At 35.0% G+C, this 18,288-nt stretch overlaps 1 protein-coding gene across 2 annotated transcripts in view; it reads left to right on the forward strand.

The window, feature by feature from the left end:
* The window catches only part of SLC38A11 (solute carrier family 38 member 11), a 60,624-nt gene that overhangs the window by 2,173 nt on the left and 40,163 nt on the right, over positions 1-18,288 (forward strand). For both annotated transcript variants that reach the window (XM_032755549.2, XM_032755551.2), the window contains exons 2-5: positions 6,692-6,826; positions 7,786-7,851; positions 12,818-12,924; positions 14,951-15,030. In XM_032755549.2, the coding sequence (XP_032611440.2) occupies positions 7,788-7,851; positions 12,818-12,924; positions 14,951-15,030 (251 nt within the window). In that variant the 5' untranslated portion in view covers positions 6,692-6,826; positions 7,786-7,787. The remainder of the gene's footprint in view (positions 1-6,691; positions 6,827-7,785; positions 7,852-12,817; positions 12,925-14,950; positions 15,031-18,288) is intronic.

An 18,288-nucleotide genomic window follows, 5' to 3' on the forward strand; every position in this document is an offset into this window, starting at 1 on the left:
TTACTAATCCTTTAAACAGATTAGAAAAAGTAGAATAGCATTATATATTACCAAGCCTAAATCCTTTTCATGTGCCTTTTTCACTTTCTGCAGAAAGTAGTAGATGGGGAAGTCATTTTAAAGCTTCATTAAGGCTAAGAGAAGACTGTGCTCTGAAAGTGCAGATAGCAGGGCTTCATAGGCAGGTGTGTGTGAATGAGCAACCTTATTCAGCTGTTGTTTGTGGAGGTAGAAATGAAGCTCTGGTGATCAACCAGCAGGGCTCATCAAGCCTCTCTGCCTGGCTTATGCCTGCCCACACTCATTCCCACCCACGTTTTGTCACTCTCCCATTTAAATGCAGGCTTTACAACTCATAATCATCTCTTCTTTTTGTTGTCTGTGTCATCTGACCATCTCACCTTATGACAAACACGGCGTCTTTCCTCTACCTTAGGATCACTGTGAAAGAGGTGGCAATGATCAAAAACAGACACCACTCACAGGAGTTGCTGCTGTGGTGGATTAGATGCCCTTTTACCAGCTAGTGCAAAACACCTCAGCTGCCCTCTGTTCTGGAGTGTTGCCCTGGGCCTCAAGGGGGTCTCCTTGCCTCCATGAGGGACTAACGTGTAGTACAGTTGGAGCTCCAGGGCTCCACCACCGCAGTACTTGCTGAACTCTTTACCTTGCCCTGTCCTCTCATTCCTTCTTCTGGAGCACTTCATCCACAGACCCCTTCCCCAAGAATGTCTGTCTCAGCTCTGCTTTTAGAGATCCTGCCAAGATGCCATCTCTTGTAAAACCTCAGGCTTCCAAGACCTGCCCAACACTCAGCTATTTTTTTCTCAGGCTGACAAAGAGACAGTAAAGCATGAAATAGTTTCCAAATTCAAAGCTAGAGAGGCATTGAACTCCCTGCCTTCTTCCTACCACCCCCACCCTCAAGACCTAAACTGCTTCTAGTTATTACAGCTCTTAATTTATAACTTAAGACCCATAAATTAGCAGCATGGGACCTATAACTTTGTGCTTATTAAGAGTTGCTGGTGTTTAAAAATTTCAGTCTACTTATTGGGGCATTTATTACACTAAAAAAGAAATCTCATTCAAGGATTTGTCCCTGTCATTCTTAAATTTCCTGTTCCCCATCAGCACTGACAAATAATTAATTTCCACCATAATCACTATGGTTTAAGTGCATTGTAAACATTTACTCACATTGTAAACAGGTAGGTAGAAAAAATTTAAAAATATGCATCATCCACAAGTTCAGGACTTGAGGAGAATGAACAGTATACTAAAGCCAAGTCGTATTACCCATAAATAAATCATAATGTGAATAACTTTTTCAAGTAATGCCATATATAAACCTATAACAATAACTGTGAGAAGTTCTTTGCAAATTCACATATTGCAAATTTACTTATTAGTGGAAATTACTAACTCATAAATTTACTTGCATGATCCAAATTCTTAAATGACTGATAAATAAAGGATGACCACATAAAAGTGAAAAAGATACATAGGCTGATTCATTTTTTTTCTTAATTAGGCTTTTAAGAGCAAAATCTACATGTAGGGTATAATGTTGAATTTTTCTTTAGATTGGAGCTATAATTAATCAGTGGTTTGCCTCTAGAATTATTATTTTGCCTTTTAAGGCCACTAATGAGGTATGTTCAGTTCAACAGCAAGTTTTTCTAAGTTCTGTTTTCATGTTGTGAAATGTTGGAGAACAAAAAGAATTATAAAAATTTACAGCAAATAATTCTAATTTGCTTTAAAATTTTCAAATTTGTTGATTAATGTAAAATAATTTTTGAGCATACAAAATTATTTAAAAGAAAATTCCTCTGTTAAGTAACAGATTCATTCATGATTTTTAAAAAGTTGCATATAATATATTTAAAGGGAAATCAAAATATTATAGTGATAATACTTAAGATACCTAAAACTTTTAAGGGAATACATTTGTAGCCTGTATTTTATAAGCAAATGAAAGCATTTACATTTATTATCAACTAAATTCTTAACACATTTTTACCTTTAAGCAATCATTTTGAACTTTTATAAAATGCTCAGTGTTCTCATCCCAACCATACCCTTCTTCAGCAAGCCTTCATACCATCTCTGAAATTGGTTGCCTCCTATCTGTGACATAAGTATATAAATTGTATATAAATTATATAAGAATCAATGAGAATCAAGGAGGAGAATCAATGCCAACTCTGTTGCCAGTAACTTCAGACCTTGGCTAAGCCATTTTAACCTACTGAAGTCCAAATTTTCTCCTCCAAAAAAGTAAAACATGAACACCTACCTCAAAAAGATTTCACATTATGGCTGCATTATTCTCAGCATCTAGCTCATTGATTCTCCTTCTTGACCAGTGACCTGCTGTTCAGTTTTCCTGCCTCCAGCATCTGTCTGCTTTCTCATCAGTCCTCCATACTGCTGCAAGTTATTTTTATAAAACCTCAGCCTGAACTCTGTAAACTCCCCTAATCAAAACAATCCGAGACTCTGTAAGGACAACAACAACAACAACAACAAAAATATTGCATTTAAATTCCTTCATAGTTTGGCCATAGTCTGCATTTTTAGTCTCATTCCAATTATTCTAACTGCTCTCTCACTCTGTGACCAACAGTCTCATGCAGACATTCTCAGCCATCATGGAGAATTCTGTTACCCAGAGACAGAATGAGCTTTCACACCATCTTCCCATTGATAGTCCTCCTGCCTGACATTCCTTTTCTTCTCTACCTGGTGAAACCTTGTTCTTCCTGCAAGGCATTATTCAACTTTTTTGTGAAGCAGTTCCTAATTTTAAGCAAAGGAAGTAGAATTTATTGATATGTCCTTTGTGTTTGCAGGATATTTTAAAAAATAATTCTTAGGACTGGGCACAGTGGCTTACCCCTGTAATCCCAGCACTTTGAAAGGCCGAGGCACGTGGATCACTTGAGGTCAGAAATTCGAGACCAGCCTGGCCAATAGGGTGAAACCCCGTCTCTACTAAAAATATAAAAATTAACTGGATGTGGTAGCTCGCGTCTGTAGTCTCAGCTACTCAGGAAGCTGAGGCGGCTGAGGCAGGAGAATCGCTTGAACCCGGGAGGCAGAGGTTGCAGTGAGCGCAGATTGCGCCACTGCACTCCAGCCTGGGCAACAGAGTGAGACTCAGTCTCAACAATAAATAAATAAATAAATTTAATTAAATAAATAAAAATATATTTATTAGGTCATTTATCACATTAAGTTGGAATCCGATGGGTAGATATATAGCAATCCTGCTATATTGATCACTGATTCATTCAACAAATATATACTGATCACCAGTGTGCCAGATATAGCAATGAGGAACATTATCCCTGCCTTTTTGAAGCTCACAATATAGTGTGTCAAGCAAGAAAAAAAAAACATAATTATACTACTTTATTAAAAAAACCATAATAAAAATATGTACATAATGACAGAGACTGGCATTTAACCTAGCCTCAAAAGAGCAGGAATGTTCTAGGGAGGAGGAGACACTTCCTCTGAGTATTTATCAAAAAAAAAAAAAGTGAGTTAGCAGAGAAAATGGAGGCAGACGGAAATGTGGGAATGCAAAATGCAACTGAACAAGTGATTTAGTCTGGCTAAAGTGTAGGGTTGGTGTTTGCAAATGGAGAGAGGGGCAGTTGGAGAGGTTTGCAAAGGCAGATAGGAAGCCTCTCATGTAATGATAATCATTACCACTTCCTGAGCTAGATGCTGAGCATAATGCAGCTGTAATGTGAAATCTTTCTGAGGTAGGTGTTCATGTTTTACTTTTTTGGAGGAGAAAATTTAGACTTCAATAGGTTAAAATGACTTAGCCAAGGTCTGAAGTTACTGGCAACAGAGTTGGGATTTTAATTAAGCTCATGGATTCTGAGGCCAGACTACTACGGCCTAAGTACTGATTCTTATTTTACTACTTCTGTAGAGATCAATTTACTTAACCTTCATGCCTCACGTTTGTCATCTGTTAAATGGGCATGATAATAGCGCCTCCCTCTGGTTGTTGTGAAGATTAAAAATAACTAGTATTTGTAAAGTATTTGGAAAAAGACCTACCACACAGAAAAGCATTGTGTAAGCATTTGCTAGTAGTTTGTGGTTGTTATCATTATTATCTGACTCCAAATACAATACTTTTCCCACTGTCACATGCAGCTTGTCAAAAATAAGTAGAAATAGCGTTAGTGCCCACTCAGCTTCTATAAGACAGTAGGCATTGTGGTGGACATTTAAACACCATAATCTTCACACCACTCTTCAAGGGTGCCATATTGCCTTACTTTACAGATGAGCTCAAATCTTTCACCCAAGGTCACACAGCTAATAAATAATTTTTATCCAAAGGCATTAATGGGTCTCCCTGAAATATTTTAAGCAGAAGACACAATTAGATTTATGGTAACCTATGGCCAGATCCACCTGGTGGAGGGAAAATGTTGAGACTGTCTTGGTAGGAAGGAGAAATCAAAGGTGTCTTGGTTGGAGGCCAGATTGGTGGGTAAAAGAACTATTAGGGGGTTATTGCAGTACTCCAGACAAGAAATTATGAAGGCCAAAGCTCTACCATAAGGCGAGTTAAGATTACAAATTAGGGGCTACATTTGAATATTTCTGATGCAATAGTTAATAGACTTAGTAACCACAGGAATATAGAAAGTAATGAAATAATTTAATGATTAATAAGATAAGTCTGGGGAAATTCTCAAGTTTCTGTTGATACTAATTACAGATTGGAGAAATATGGATAGAGAATCAAATTCCAGAACCAATAACCAAATTAGAATTTATATATTTTAAAATTAAGATGCCTATGAGATCTTAAAGGCAAAGTATTTATTAGGCAGCTGGCTGTAGAAGTCTGAAGTTTTGAAGGGGGTCTGACCTGGAAACACAAATTTAGAGATTACTAACATCTAAATGAAAACTGCAACCACAGAATAAGTGAGATCACACTAGTACATCTTGAAGGGTGAGAAAAAAGGTCAGGCGCGGTGGCTTACGCCTGTAATCCCAGCACTTTGGGAGGCTTAGGCAGGTGGATCACCTGAGGTCAGGAGTTCAAGACCAGCCTGGCCAACGTGGCAAAACCCCGTCTCTGCTAAAAATACAAAAATTAGCCAGGCGTGGTGGTGGGCACCTGCAATCCCAGCTGGTCAGGAAGCTGAGGCAGGAAAATTGTTTGAACCTGGGAGGCGGAGGTTGCAGTGAGCCAGGATGGCACCACTGCACTCCAGTCTGGGCGACAGAGCAAGACTCCATCACAAAAAAAAAAAAAAAAAAGTGAGAAAAAAAAGTCCAAGCATCCAGGACTTGAGCGGAGTAAAAGAAACTGGTGAAAAATTGAGTATAAATGACCAAAAAAGTAGGAAGAAAACCACAAGAAAGAGATGTCACAAAGGCCAAAGGAGAATGGTTGAGAAAAAAAGGAATGATCAACAACAATGAAAAACAGTGTTCCAAAAGAGCAAATAAGAGTAAGATCTAGGAGGTATCAATTGGATTTATCAACTTGAATATCACTGATGATCTTGTTGAAAGAAGTTTCACTGAGATGGGAGGGAATCAAGGGGAAACCATATTGCAATGGCTTGCATTTTAATGCATTTCCATATTACTTAATGGATAAAACTGAGAAAGAGAAAAAAGAGAACAAGTATCTCACATTGTGCGTAGCTGTGTACCAAATACAACTGCAGTGTCTTTCTATAAAAAACATTGAGTTAAATGAAAACAATGAGGGAGACTGACTTTTCATTATATAATTTCTGTATATATCTATCTTTAACTTCAATCGAAGTTTCTTAAAATGTAAATTTGGTGTTTTTTTTTTTGAGATGGAGTCTCGCTGTGTTGTCAGGCTGGAGTGAAGTGGCAGAATCTCGGCTCACTGCAGCTTCTGCCTCTTGGATTCGAGCGATTCTCCTGCCTTAGCCTCCCAAGTAGCTGGGACTACAAGTGTGTGCCACCACACCTGCCTAATTTTTGTATTTTTAGTAGAGACGGGGTTTCACCACGTTGGCCAGGATGGCCTCGATCTCCTGACCTCGAGATATGCCCACCTTGGCCTCCCAAAGTGCTGGGATTACAGGCGTGAGCCACTGTGCCGGCCAAAAATGTAAATTTCAACAGCAAAATTTCATAGAGTGTCTCTTTCTTAATCATAATAACTATAAAATAAAGTTACTAATTTTATTATATTATAAAACAAATGCTCTGACTCTCCTAAATGTATTGTTTTCTAAATGCTACCACACCTTTAATTCTCAATCTTCACACATTGAATACTATGAAATATTTGATTACCTACATCCTATTCCTTGACAATTGAGCCTCAACCTGATAATATTTGCTGCGTTGGTTACATCAGGAAAGTAAAATGGAACACTGGCAGTTTGACTCGAGTCTGTTTTCTTTTCTGTCCTGTTCTTTGCATGGGTATGTTAAGTATATATTTGCATCTTGATTGAAAAATATGTAACTGGAAACATTACTGTTTAATAAAAGGTAATGTTTTATGAAAAGACAGTCTGGCTCTGCTAATACTGCAGCATTAAATTAAATGCTTATTTAAAATTTCCCTTTTTTGATGGTAATTAAGTTAAAACATGAAAAATATTTGTATTACATGTAATCTGACATTTAATTGATGTTCTTGCCACAGACTTTTCCCTTGTTTTATTGATAAAAGGAGGGGCCCTCTCTGGAACAGACACCTACCAGTCTTTGGTCAATAAAACCTTTGGCTTTTCAGGGTATCTGCTCCTCTCTGTTCTTCAGTTTTTGTATCCTTTTATAGGTAAGTTGACTGTGAAGATAAATATTGCAATTAAGTGCATAAGCATATGGTCATTTCTGAATAAAATACTTTTAATAGTCATTAAAGAATATCACTATAGCAGTTGAAATCTTTCCCAAATTAAATGTTTACTTCTTTAACCATTTTCTTCCTTATATTCTGGTCCTTTTGATTTATTTTCTGACTATTTCTTTTAAATAAAATGAGGGTTATTTTCACTGGGTTAATGTTTGGGCTTTCTGTACTTGGTTAAAAATTGAATGACCTAGAATAATGAGTGAATAAGAGAAATAACACATTTCTTGTAAGGCTTAATACTTTAAAAAAAAAAAAAAAAGCAAAGGATTTGTGGAAGTCATGTAGCAGGCCAATGTGCTATTTAAAGTTTATACCATAATGGTGAGAATGTCACCTAACACTTCTTAAAAAATGAAATGTTAATATTCACCAATGGCCAAATTGACTTCATTTTTAAAAATCAGTACTATGGAAGCTATTGTTCAAACCACTAGTTCCATATGTCTCCACAGAAGGCTAAGAATATATTTCCCAAAAAAGTCTTACTTTTTTAATGGAGGGGATATATTAGTGTCTTCAAATTTTTCTATTATTATTCCTCACTTTATGCAGTACATGTGTTCCTGAAAAGGGGTTTGGAAACTGAACTTTAACAACAAAATCAATTGCATTTTTAATAACTACCAAAACTTGCTACTTAAAGGTATTCTGAGATGAATCAACTTGTAAAGAGAAAATCTTTTTTTAATACAAATTGATACTGTACCATAGATCTGTTGTCCAGTTATCTTTAAAGTTGTCCAAATTAATAATCATAATATACATTTGAAAGCAGTAGGATTATTCCAATATTTGGGAAGTAATAACTGATTGCTTTCAAAATATTTAGGATGAAATATGAGATGGCTTATTGATGACTCTTATTTTAATTATGTTTTTAGCAATGATAAGTTACAATATAATAGCTGGAGATACTTTGAGCAAAGTTTTTCAAAGAATCCCAGGAGGTAAGTCAAAATAAAAATTGTAAGGATTTAAATATATTTATTTTATATAGTTATTTATAGTTAACATGATTCATAATAATGTATAAATAAAAAATTTGAAAGTGAAATTATTGGATTACTTCAGGTATCTCACAATTTCCATGATCCATTCTGATCTTAAAGTTTTGATCTACTTTTACACATAATTTAGTTCTTATTTAGCTGTTTGAAAAAGTGTTGTTACTATTTATATACTTAGAATACTTTATATTTTAAATTTTTTATGCTTCATATCACCAGCTCTCTGGGCTAACATTTTTTCATGTACTATTTAAACTATGTGATTTCTTAAATAAGCAAGCAGACTATTTTCTCCATTATTTGTGTTAAGGTATAATTTAATAGAGTAAAACTAATCCTTTAAAATCTGTATTCTGTGGCCAGGCATGGTGGCTCACGCCTATAATCCCAGCACTTTGGGAGGCAGAGGAGGGTGGATCACTTAAGCTCAGGAGTTCAAGACTAGCCTGGGCAACATAGTGAAACCTCGTCTCTACAAAAAGTACAAACATTAGCAGGACATGGTGCCTACACCTGTGGTCCCAGCTACTTGGGAGGCTGAGGTGGGAGGATCACTTAAGCCCAGGAAGTGGAGGCTGCAGTGAGTGTGATCGTGCCACTGCCCTGCAGGTTGGGCAACAGAGTGAGACCCTGTCTCAAAAAAAAAAAAAAAAAAACAACTATATTCTGTGAGTTTTGACAAAGGCATAGAGTCATATAAGCACGGCTGCAATCAAAATACAGAATGACAAGCCAGGCACAGTAGCATGTGCCTGTAGTCCCAGCTACTCCAGAGACTGAAGCAGAAGGATTGCTTGAGCCCAGGAGTGTGAGCCACATAGAGAGATTGTTTCTAAAAATAATAAAAATAATGCAGAACAATTCCGTCGCTCTCTCCAGTTTTCCCCATTTCCCTTTGTAGTCAAACCCTAATCTCCAGCTCCCTCTTCCAACCTCCTGATGAGATTTCTCTCCCTACAGTTTTGCTTTTTTCAGAATGCTAGGTAAATGACATCATACCATATGTAGCTTTTTTGAGTCTGGCTTCTTTTGTTTAGAAAGGTGCATTTGAGGTTCAGCTGTGTCTTTTGATATATCAGTAGTTTGCCCTTTTTAACAAATTATTTCTGAGAAGCATTTCATTTTATGGATGTACAATAGTGTATATATCACCCAGTTCAGGGACATTTGTGTCGTTTCCAGTTTAGGGTAATTACAAAAAGCCAGTGTGAACATTCTCAAGCAGACCTTTTCAACATATTGCTACAACTCCACTCCCTGTTCAACTTTTCACTATGTCATGGTTTTTAGAATAATTCAGAGATCATGTGTCTTTTTGCTTTGAAGAGCTTCTCATCCAAACTACATAATCCTCATTTCATTGTGACACTCTCTATGGTTGCTATTACAGTTGAGGAGATTGATGCAAAAACACCTTTCCTCTTAGTGCTTGAATCACTCATTCTAGAGACATACAAAAGAAAATGAAACAAAACCTAGAGCTAGAAAGTACACCTATTCCTCATATAGGGTTTAGTGGAACTTGAAATCATGGAGACATAGCTATCAAATCACAGATTCACTAATGACCAGCTTTGTGACCTTGAGAAGGTTAGTTGTCCTCTCCGAGTTCCAGTTTCCTCATCTCTAAATTATGAATCAGAATATCATCTGCTTCAGAGAATAGTTGTGTGAAGCAAAAGAGGTGAGACAGGTAGTTCCTGGCACACAGTAGACTTACCCAGTACTATTAGCCATTATTATTGTTACCCTGAACTGTCTGTAGCTTCTGTGCCAGCCCCCAAACCCCAAAGCCGGAATGCATAAGCTGAGGCCACATGAGTGGGTAGAATGCTAAGGGAAAGTGGTCACAATATAATACAAGACATACAACATAATCTAGGTTATGTAAATTTTCTATTTGCATATACAAGTAAGAAAAAATAAGAAAGAAATACATTTACATATAAACTGCACTTATCTTTTAATCATGAGATCCATGGGATTTTTGTTTGTTATTTTTCAAGGTTTTTCTTAAGGGTTTTTCTTTCCTTCTCTCTTTTCTCTCTCTTTTTTTTTTTTTTTTTTGAGACAGGGTCTCAGTCTGTCACCCAGGCTAGAGTGCAGTGGCATAATTGGCTCACTGCAGTCCTGACTTCCCAGGCTCAGGTGATCCTCCCACCCCAGCCTCACAAGTAGCTGGGATTACAGGTGCACACCACCACGCCCGGTTTTGTAGAGATAGGGTTTTGCCATGTTGTCCAGGCTTGTCTCCAACTCCTGAGCTCAATCTGCCCACCTCAGCCTCCCAAAGTGTTGGGATTATAGGCATGAGCCATCTCACCTGGCCTCCAAGGTTTTTCAAAAGAAGATTACTAATTTAAAAATATATTTTATTACTGTATTTTCCTATTCAAAAAGTAGCACCGATTTATTTGAAAAATATTAGAAAACACAGACAACCAAAATGGAGAAAATAGAAAATACTAATAATCTCCTCCTCTTGAGACAACCAGGTGGAAACCATCCTTTCAACCCCCTCCTGTTTTTCCTCTTCCTTCCTTCCTTCCTTTTTCCTTTTTAATGTATGCTTTCAGAGTTTTAAGAATACATGTAATTTCAGATATTCATAAGAATAATATAACATTGTACATCTTGTTCTATAACATGCTTCTTTCTCTTAGTAATATTTTAAGAACATATTCTCATATCAAAACATAAATATATATATACTTTAATGGAAGTTCAGCATTCTGTACAGTACCTACTGTACAGTTAGAGTGACCACAATTAATTTACCTTTCCTTGATAGAAACATTTTGATTCTTAATTTTTATTGACTTTTAATTATACGAACAATGTATGAATAACACTCTTCATAAAATATTACAGAAAAGGCTAATGGTCTTTTGAAGCCCTCTTCCTGGTTATCAATTTTGTAATAATCAAAAATGACTTTTAAAAATGTAGGTCATATGGCAAAGAACACAATTTTATTCTTACAGCATCTTCACCATTTTGGGGTGTGACAGTTCATAATGTTCACTCTGTATATCTTGTGAGGCATAATATTATGCCAGAGTATTTTTAGAAGTAGACACTATAAAATTCTTACCAAAGCTCTATTTTTATTCTGAAATATATCACTAATGTCTTAAATTGACAAGTAGGCAAATGCTTATACTTTTCTCTGGTAGCCAAAACCTTGGCTCTTGATATAAGTCAAAGTAACAAGAAATGTTGGTATAAAAAATAATATGTTTACATGCTTTTAAATTTTTTCAAAAATTTTATTTTCAAAAATTTCAATTTTCACCTTTCGTTACTGTTGTTTAAACATTTAAAATGCATACTTGAGTGCATTTTTGATAGATCCGTATAGGTAATAGATCTCATTAGAGCATTAGTGAAAAACGTCCTTTATGCATATGGGATCCTCAGTTATTAAGCTCCTACCTGTTGATCATAGCACTCTGTGTCAGCGTTTATCTAGCCCTTAGCAACTTCCCAGTGAAGCAAAAGGTTTAAAGGGTAAATAGAAATAGATACACAAATAATTTGGTTCAAATTATGTTCACCACAAATACGTAAATAGTGAGTTCAGGGATTTTGGAATTGACTTTCATGTTTTGTTGTTTTAATTCTTAATTTTATAATGACTATTTAGTTATGGCTGATTTCAACTAGTCCATTAATATTAATAATTAAATATTCCATATATAATATATATACACACATACACATATATACACACCATATACATATATATACTACATATTTAGAAAATACTAATAATCTAATAATCATATATATAATACATATATGTGGTAAAAATTTATGTCATTTTGAAATTTCTTTCTTGAAATTTTCTTGTAAGTTTATTAGCCATGTAAGAAAATTAGTGTCATTGTTTAGGATAATAGCTTTTATTTTCTTACCACAATCATTCACTTATTTAAGACTGGATCTTTATAGACTTTAGACTATGCAGAAATTGATGCACAACGGCTTGGTACCACTGAAGACATTGTAGCAATATAACGACATGATCTCTGAGTGAAATTTAATATGAGCTAAAAATTTAAACAATAGTGTCTTCATTGAAATAGATATATAGCTCCTTAAGTGACTATTTTAATTAGCAGAGCTTTTAAAATATATAAATCCTGGTATGTTTCATTTCATGTTTAAAACTTCTGTTTATATGTGATTATACACACAACATATAATTATATATGATATTATATATATATATATATAATTTTCTATTTGTATTTGACCATAGCCAAGAATCTGCAGTGTCTACCAGTTGCAGCAGCTTCCCTGTGACTTCTTCCCTATCCAATATGTTGCTTCTGCCATTCAGGGAAACCACTTTTTTCTTGACAAAAGTATAGAAATATATTAAATATTTTAATCTAAATCTTTATTTTTGAAATTTTGTTAGATTATTACTGTCCAAGTCTCTTGCATATAGAAAAAAAAAAAAACTTAGAAAATGCATCATCCTCCTATAGCTTACTTTCTACCTGAAGGATTTTGTCATTAAAGAGTTTTGGGCAGGGAATGACATAATGTTTTTTACCCTAGAAAAGAAATTCTGTAGTTTCTGGGTTAAGAGTATACTCTAAGAAGACAAAAGAAGGCAGAAGCATGAAAACTGTCAAGGAGGCTAGTAAAATAATTTCAGTGTGAAATATTATAACATCATTTGAAGTATAAGTCATCCTGAAGTTTTTTCGTATTTGTATTTTTGTGATTTATTTTTATTTTTACATGTTTTTATGGAGAGTATTAACTCGAAATTATTGTAATCGAGGTAGTATTTATATTTAAGTAATTTTTATAATTAAATGCTGGGCTATTCAGTGTGTCACCAATGTGTTACTTATACCTGTAACATTTAATAATATTTATTGTGTTTTAGTTGATCCTGAAAACATGTTTATTGGTCGCCACTTCATTATTGGACTTTCCACAGTTACCTTTACTCTGCCTTTATCCTTGTACCGAAATATAGCAAAGCTTGGAAAGGTAATTTTTACATTTTAAATGGGCATAGAAATGTACCTTGTTGCCTGCATAATCTACTGTCTACTTGACAAAGTTCTTAATTACGGTATTCATCTTTAGTTTCTTCTAGTTTACTTAATGGTTATGCTAGAGTGAACTGTGTTTGAATCATTAGTTTGTGAGAACCGATGATTAAATAGTTGATGAGTATTAACTAAATATATTCTTCCTTTTTCCTTTTTAAGATAGATACCTTGATGTCAGACAGCACATTTTAAATTTAGAAAATATAAAGAACTATATTTAAAGCAAATCTAATTTATTGGAAAAGTGTTCCATCTTTTGTGTAGGTAGTTTAAACAATTTAAAATTAAGAAGTAACAATGAATCACTTCAATGGCTTAAAATATATTTATTTGTAAATTACAATGTCTATTATGCTTATTTTTCATCCAGTGAATTTAATTTTCAATGTGTTGATTGGTCAATTTTTGAGAATTTTGCCAATATTTATGATTCGTATTACTAAAGAGAAATACTGAACTCTTCTAATGAAAACAATTAAATAATTATTCAGTTCACTACAGATGCTCATTTGCACTTACTCTCAAGGAATATTTGCATTTTACCCAAAATATTATTGGTACTATGTCTACATAATGCCAAACATTCTGACAAGATATTTTTTAAAAGAGTTATTTATATAATATTTTTATATTCTATTTTGAAAAATCCAACATTTGACTGAATTTTACTTTTCACTGTGATGTTTGATGTTGTGTATCCAGTTATGAAGTTCATCCTTCCAGGTAGAGCTGAGGGTAGACATAATATTTCAAAGTATTCTGACCATCCCTAATAGTCACCCAGAAACAAACAAGACTGTATCAAAACATGCTTTTCTGTGAATTATATAAAATGATTGAACTATTTTCCATTTCACATATTCAGTGTACACATAAATGTTACCTTCTGAGCAGAGAGTGAGGCATTCATAAAAGGAAGGCTATTAACATTCTGTCATATTATTAATACCTGAGCATTTTTTCCTAAATACCCCTTAAAAGTGTCATATTGAGATATCTAAATAAATCGCTCCATGAGCAAAGCAGAGTGGTTAGGAGCCCTAATCTGGAGTCAGGCTGCTTGTATTCGAGTTCCCTCTCTGCCATATTCCAGCTGTGTGACCTTAGGGTTGTTGTTTAATCTCTCTCTTCCTCAGAAGATAAGCCAATTCATAACAGAAACTTCTTTCTAGTTAAAAATTAGCAACTCAGAAAACAAGGTTAATGAGACTCACATAAAATACAAGCAGTTTTATATTTATTTTTTCTTATCAGAGAAAGGATCCATAATGTGCTTATTCATTTAAAAAAATTAAGACTAGACACACAAACCTAGCATAATGAGTGCACGGGGCACAGACACACACAGACCAGTTTATATTTTAACCAGTCGACATAATGACAGAACATGAAGCAAAACAGGCCTAGAAACACAGACCAAAGGGCAAAACCAGGTAGGAAAAGTAGAGCTGGAGAGCAGAGAGGAAAAAGCTGAGGTACCCCTCCTCAAAAAAAAAAAAAAAAAAGGAGGGGGAGGTATGTGTGTGGTGTTGGAAGGAAGAGAGTAAGTAAGACAAGTAGAAGCAGCAATTATAGATAGTAAAAAAGTACATGTCAACACTAAAATAGGACTTGAAGAAAAAACGAAACAGAATTTCACTTTTACTTTCATAAGCTAAAATCACCAGTTTTGTATTCCATGCAGGAACCACTAAAAAGTTTTAAAGCCATATTGCATGGTGATGACAGTCATATATAATACTTGCTCACCTACTTGGGGTGGGTGTGGGGAACCAAGACTGATCTGATAAGAAGTTACCTGCCTGAGATTATCAACACCAAGCTGCAAGAATAACCTACGAAAGAATTAGGCAAAAAAATCTATATGTAAGTTTACCCAATTAAAAATGAGAAAGACTTAACATTTTAACTAAAATAATTTCTGTCCTAAACTGGCAATATCCTTGTATTTTCTTTTACAGGTCTCCCTCATCTCTACAGGTTTAACAACTCTGATTCTTGGAATTGTAATGGCAAGGGCAATTTCACTGAGTCCACACATGTAAGTTTTGTTGTTGTATTTGTTAGTCTTTGGTTTATAGCCTTCACACAGATATTTAGATGGCATAAATGCAGAAATATAAAGTAACCATGGTATCAGAAACATCATTTATCTTTGGTATTTGACAAAATGAGATAAAATAATTACAGGTCAGTAAACGTGCATTTTTTTATTTGGACCCTACAAGGCTGATAGAATTAAACCAGGTTTACTTACTATTTTAAGGGCCAAAAGAATTAGAATAAAAAAGAATTCGAATTAGAATAAGAAAGGACTTTTGAATAGTTGAAAAGAGGAACAAAGTTTCACTAGTTTAGACTGAAATAAGAAGAATAGGGCCGGGCGCGGTGGCTCACGCTTGTAAATTAGGAGGTGCTGGGGGGCCTGTATTCCAGAGTCGCAGGACAGGCAGAACACCGGAGGCGGAATTAACCACTCCAGCCTGGGTGACAGAGCGAGACTCCGTCTCAAAAAAAAAAAAAAAAAAAAAAAAGAAGAAGAAGAATAAGGGACATAGTGGATGTTTTTATCCATTAAACAAAATGTGAACACTTTAAAACCACCCTTTATTCTTTTCTGATTATTTTCCTTAATTATTTTGTGTTAAAATACTCCATCATTTGTGAACTAAAGATAAAAACTGACAGTGGTGTTTGTTTCTTTTTAATGTTATTATTTGGTGAGGTAAAATGTTGACAAATTGGTATTAGTTCCCCCAATTTTAAAAATGTTACTCATTCATGCAATTTAAAAGTGTGTGTATTGTCAATCTAAACTACACTGTTTGTATGCTTTGCTTATACAGTAGATTCTCCAGATATGGACTGGGCAGTTTATAGTCACAGTCCCAAGAAAATGCTAGAATGAATCCAGGTTAGATTGGCTTTAAACACTGAATTGGATTTCCACAATTCACAATAAATATTAGTTGAATAAATAAATAATACGTTAAGGAGTTTCCAGGGTACCTTAAATGTTTTCTCTAAAGAGGCAAAGAAAAATTAATTTAAGATGTAATATTTAGCACAATGCAAGGAATACTGGGTTTTTAATGAATGGCATCTGTAAGAAAAAACATAAAAGGAAACCTAATGAATAGCCCTAATTGTTAATGCAGTGGCCAAGGTAATTTATGTTTTCTCATTGATTAATTGTTGCTCTGCAAAATTAATTCATTTTCCACTGATCGGCTTCTTAGTTTATCAGGAAAATACCAAAAAAAAAAAAAAAAAAGGCCTGAAGCTAATTGGGGGAAAAGCATGAAATATCTATTAAATATCCAGTCTAAGTGCATTTGATATAGGCTTTTCTTTGAAAAAGCAAACGCCTATTTTTAAAGGATTGAAATAAAGGAGAGAAAGCATAAATATCTGTAATGTTTATATTATTTTTTTCTTCAAATAATTTAATCCTGATTCACAGTTTTATTGGTCATCTCAGAATGTCGTAACAAAAAAACATAAACCGAGTATTGTTAAATGACAGAAATGTATTTTCTCATAGTTCTGGAGGCTGGAAGTCAGAGATCTGGGTGCCAGCATGATAGGGTTCTGGTGAGGGCCGTCTTACTGCCTTGTTGAGGGCAGTCTTCCTGCTGTGTCCTCACATGGCAGAGAGAGACACAAGATCTCAGATGTCTCTTCTTATAAGGGCACCAGTCCCATAGTGAGGGCTCCACCCTTCCCTCATGCATTTATCTAACCCTAATTATCTCTCAAAGTCTCCCAAAGGCCTCAACTCCAAATGCCAGCACAGTGAGTTAAGGCTTCAACATATAAATTTGGAGGGACACAATTCGATTCATAGCATTAGTGTTTTTTTGTTTTGTTTTTACTTTTTTTTTAGAGACAGGGTCTCATTCTGTCACCCAGATTGGAGTGCAATGGTGCAATCATAGCTCACTGCAGGTTGAACTCCTGGGCTCAAGCAGTCCTCCTGCCTCATCCTCCTGTGTAGCTGGGTCTGCAGGCATGTGCCACACCCGGCTAATTTTTTCTTTTATATTTTTGTAGAGATGGAATCTCACTATGTTGCCCAGGCCAGCCTCAAACTCCTGACCTCAAACAATCCTCCTGCCTCAGCCCCCCAAAGTGCTGGGATTAACAGGTGTGAGCCACCATGCCTGGCCTACATTAGTGGTTTTGAAATGCACCTGTTTCACTTCAATATGGCCATTTATTCATTCACTTTAGTAAACACTGACTGAGTTTCTATTGTTTCCAGTGATTGTGTTGCGCCCTGAGAGAAAAAGCAGAGAGAGGCCTGAATTAGTAACTGCTGCCAATTATTCACAATCAACAATGGAGAAAGGGCTTATTTTAAAACCAAAAAAAAAAAAAAAAAAAGGAAGAAAAATCAATGACAGTACAAGGTGATAAGTGCAAAGCAGAAGCATGAAAGGGAAGCAGAGACAGTGCCAAAGTAACGGGTGCTTAATGATCTATCCCCATCAGGGAAGGTTTCCTGGAGGAAGAAAAATATGATCTGTGTGTTTTAAAAAATGAATTGCAATTTTTCCAGATACATAGAGAGTATGAGTCTGTATGTATTACAGACTCAGGGAAAAGTATGTATAAAAGCACAAAAACATATACTTAATTCTACTGATATTTATACTGATTCTACTGATATTTATTTAGTGTCTCTTATGTTGGTACTGTATTCAGCTCTGGATTTTAAAGCTGAATTCACAGTAACAGAAAGCTAATAAGTATATTAAACAGAATACTATAAATGATAATTTGGGCTAAAAGTTTTAATTGTATAAGACCAAACTGTTTTAATTGACAATTTTTATTATAAAAAGTGTTTACAGGGAAAAAAATCACTGGGTTGTAATAAAAGTTCTTATAGGTTTGCTAAATATAGTATTATGAGGCAATATTGAGGGGGAAACATAGCTAAAGTAGGAAGTAAATTAATCCTCAGTTGCACCACGGGAGAACAGTGTAAAGCAATGATTCTCAACACTTGTTTCACATAAGAATCATCTGAGTAACTTTAGAAAATACTGATGCCAGAGCCCCACCTGTAGAGATTCTGAAGGAATTGATCTAGGGGCCAGGCAATTGGATTCATTATTTCGCCACTGGAGATTCTAAAGCCTCTTGGTTTAAAGAGATTAGAATCATGAGTACATATTTTTAACTGACACATTGTTTCTAAAATTAAACCAGAGATTTTGTGTTATTTTAGTTACTGTTTTGTGATCATTTTTCATGATGCATTCTCCGCTTGTTTTTTTCAGTATTTTTTATG

The sequence above is a fragment of the Hylobates moloch genome, unplaced genomic scaffold (assembly GCF_009828535.3).
Source record: "Hylobates moloch isolate HMO894 unplaced genomic scaffold, HMol_V3 SCAFFOLD_1, whole genome shotgun sequence".
NCBI classification, from domain to species: Eukaryota; Metazoa; Chordata; class Mammalia; order Primates; family Hylobatidae; genus Hylobates; species Hylobates moloch.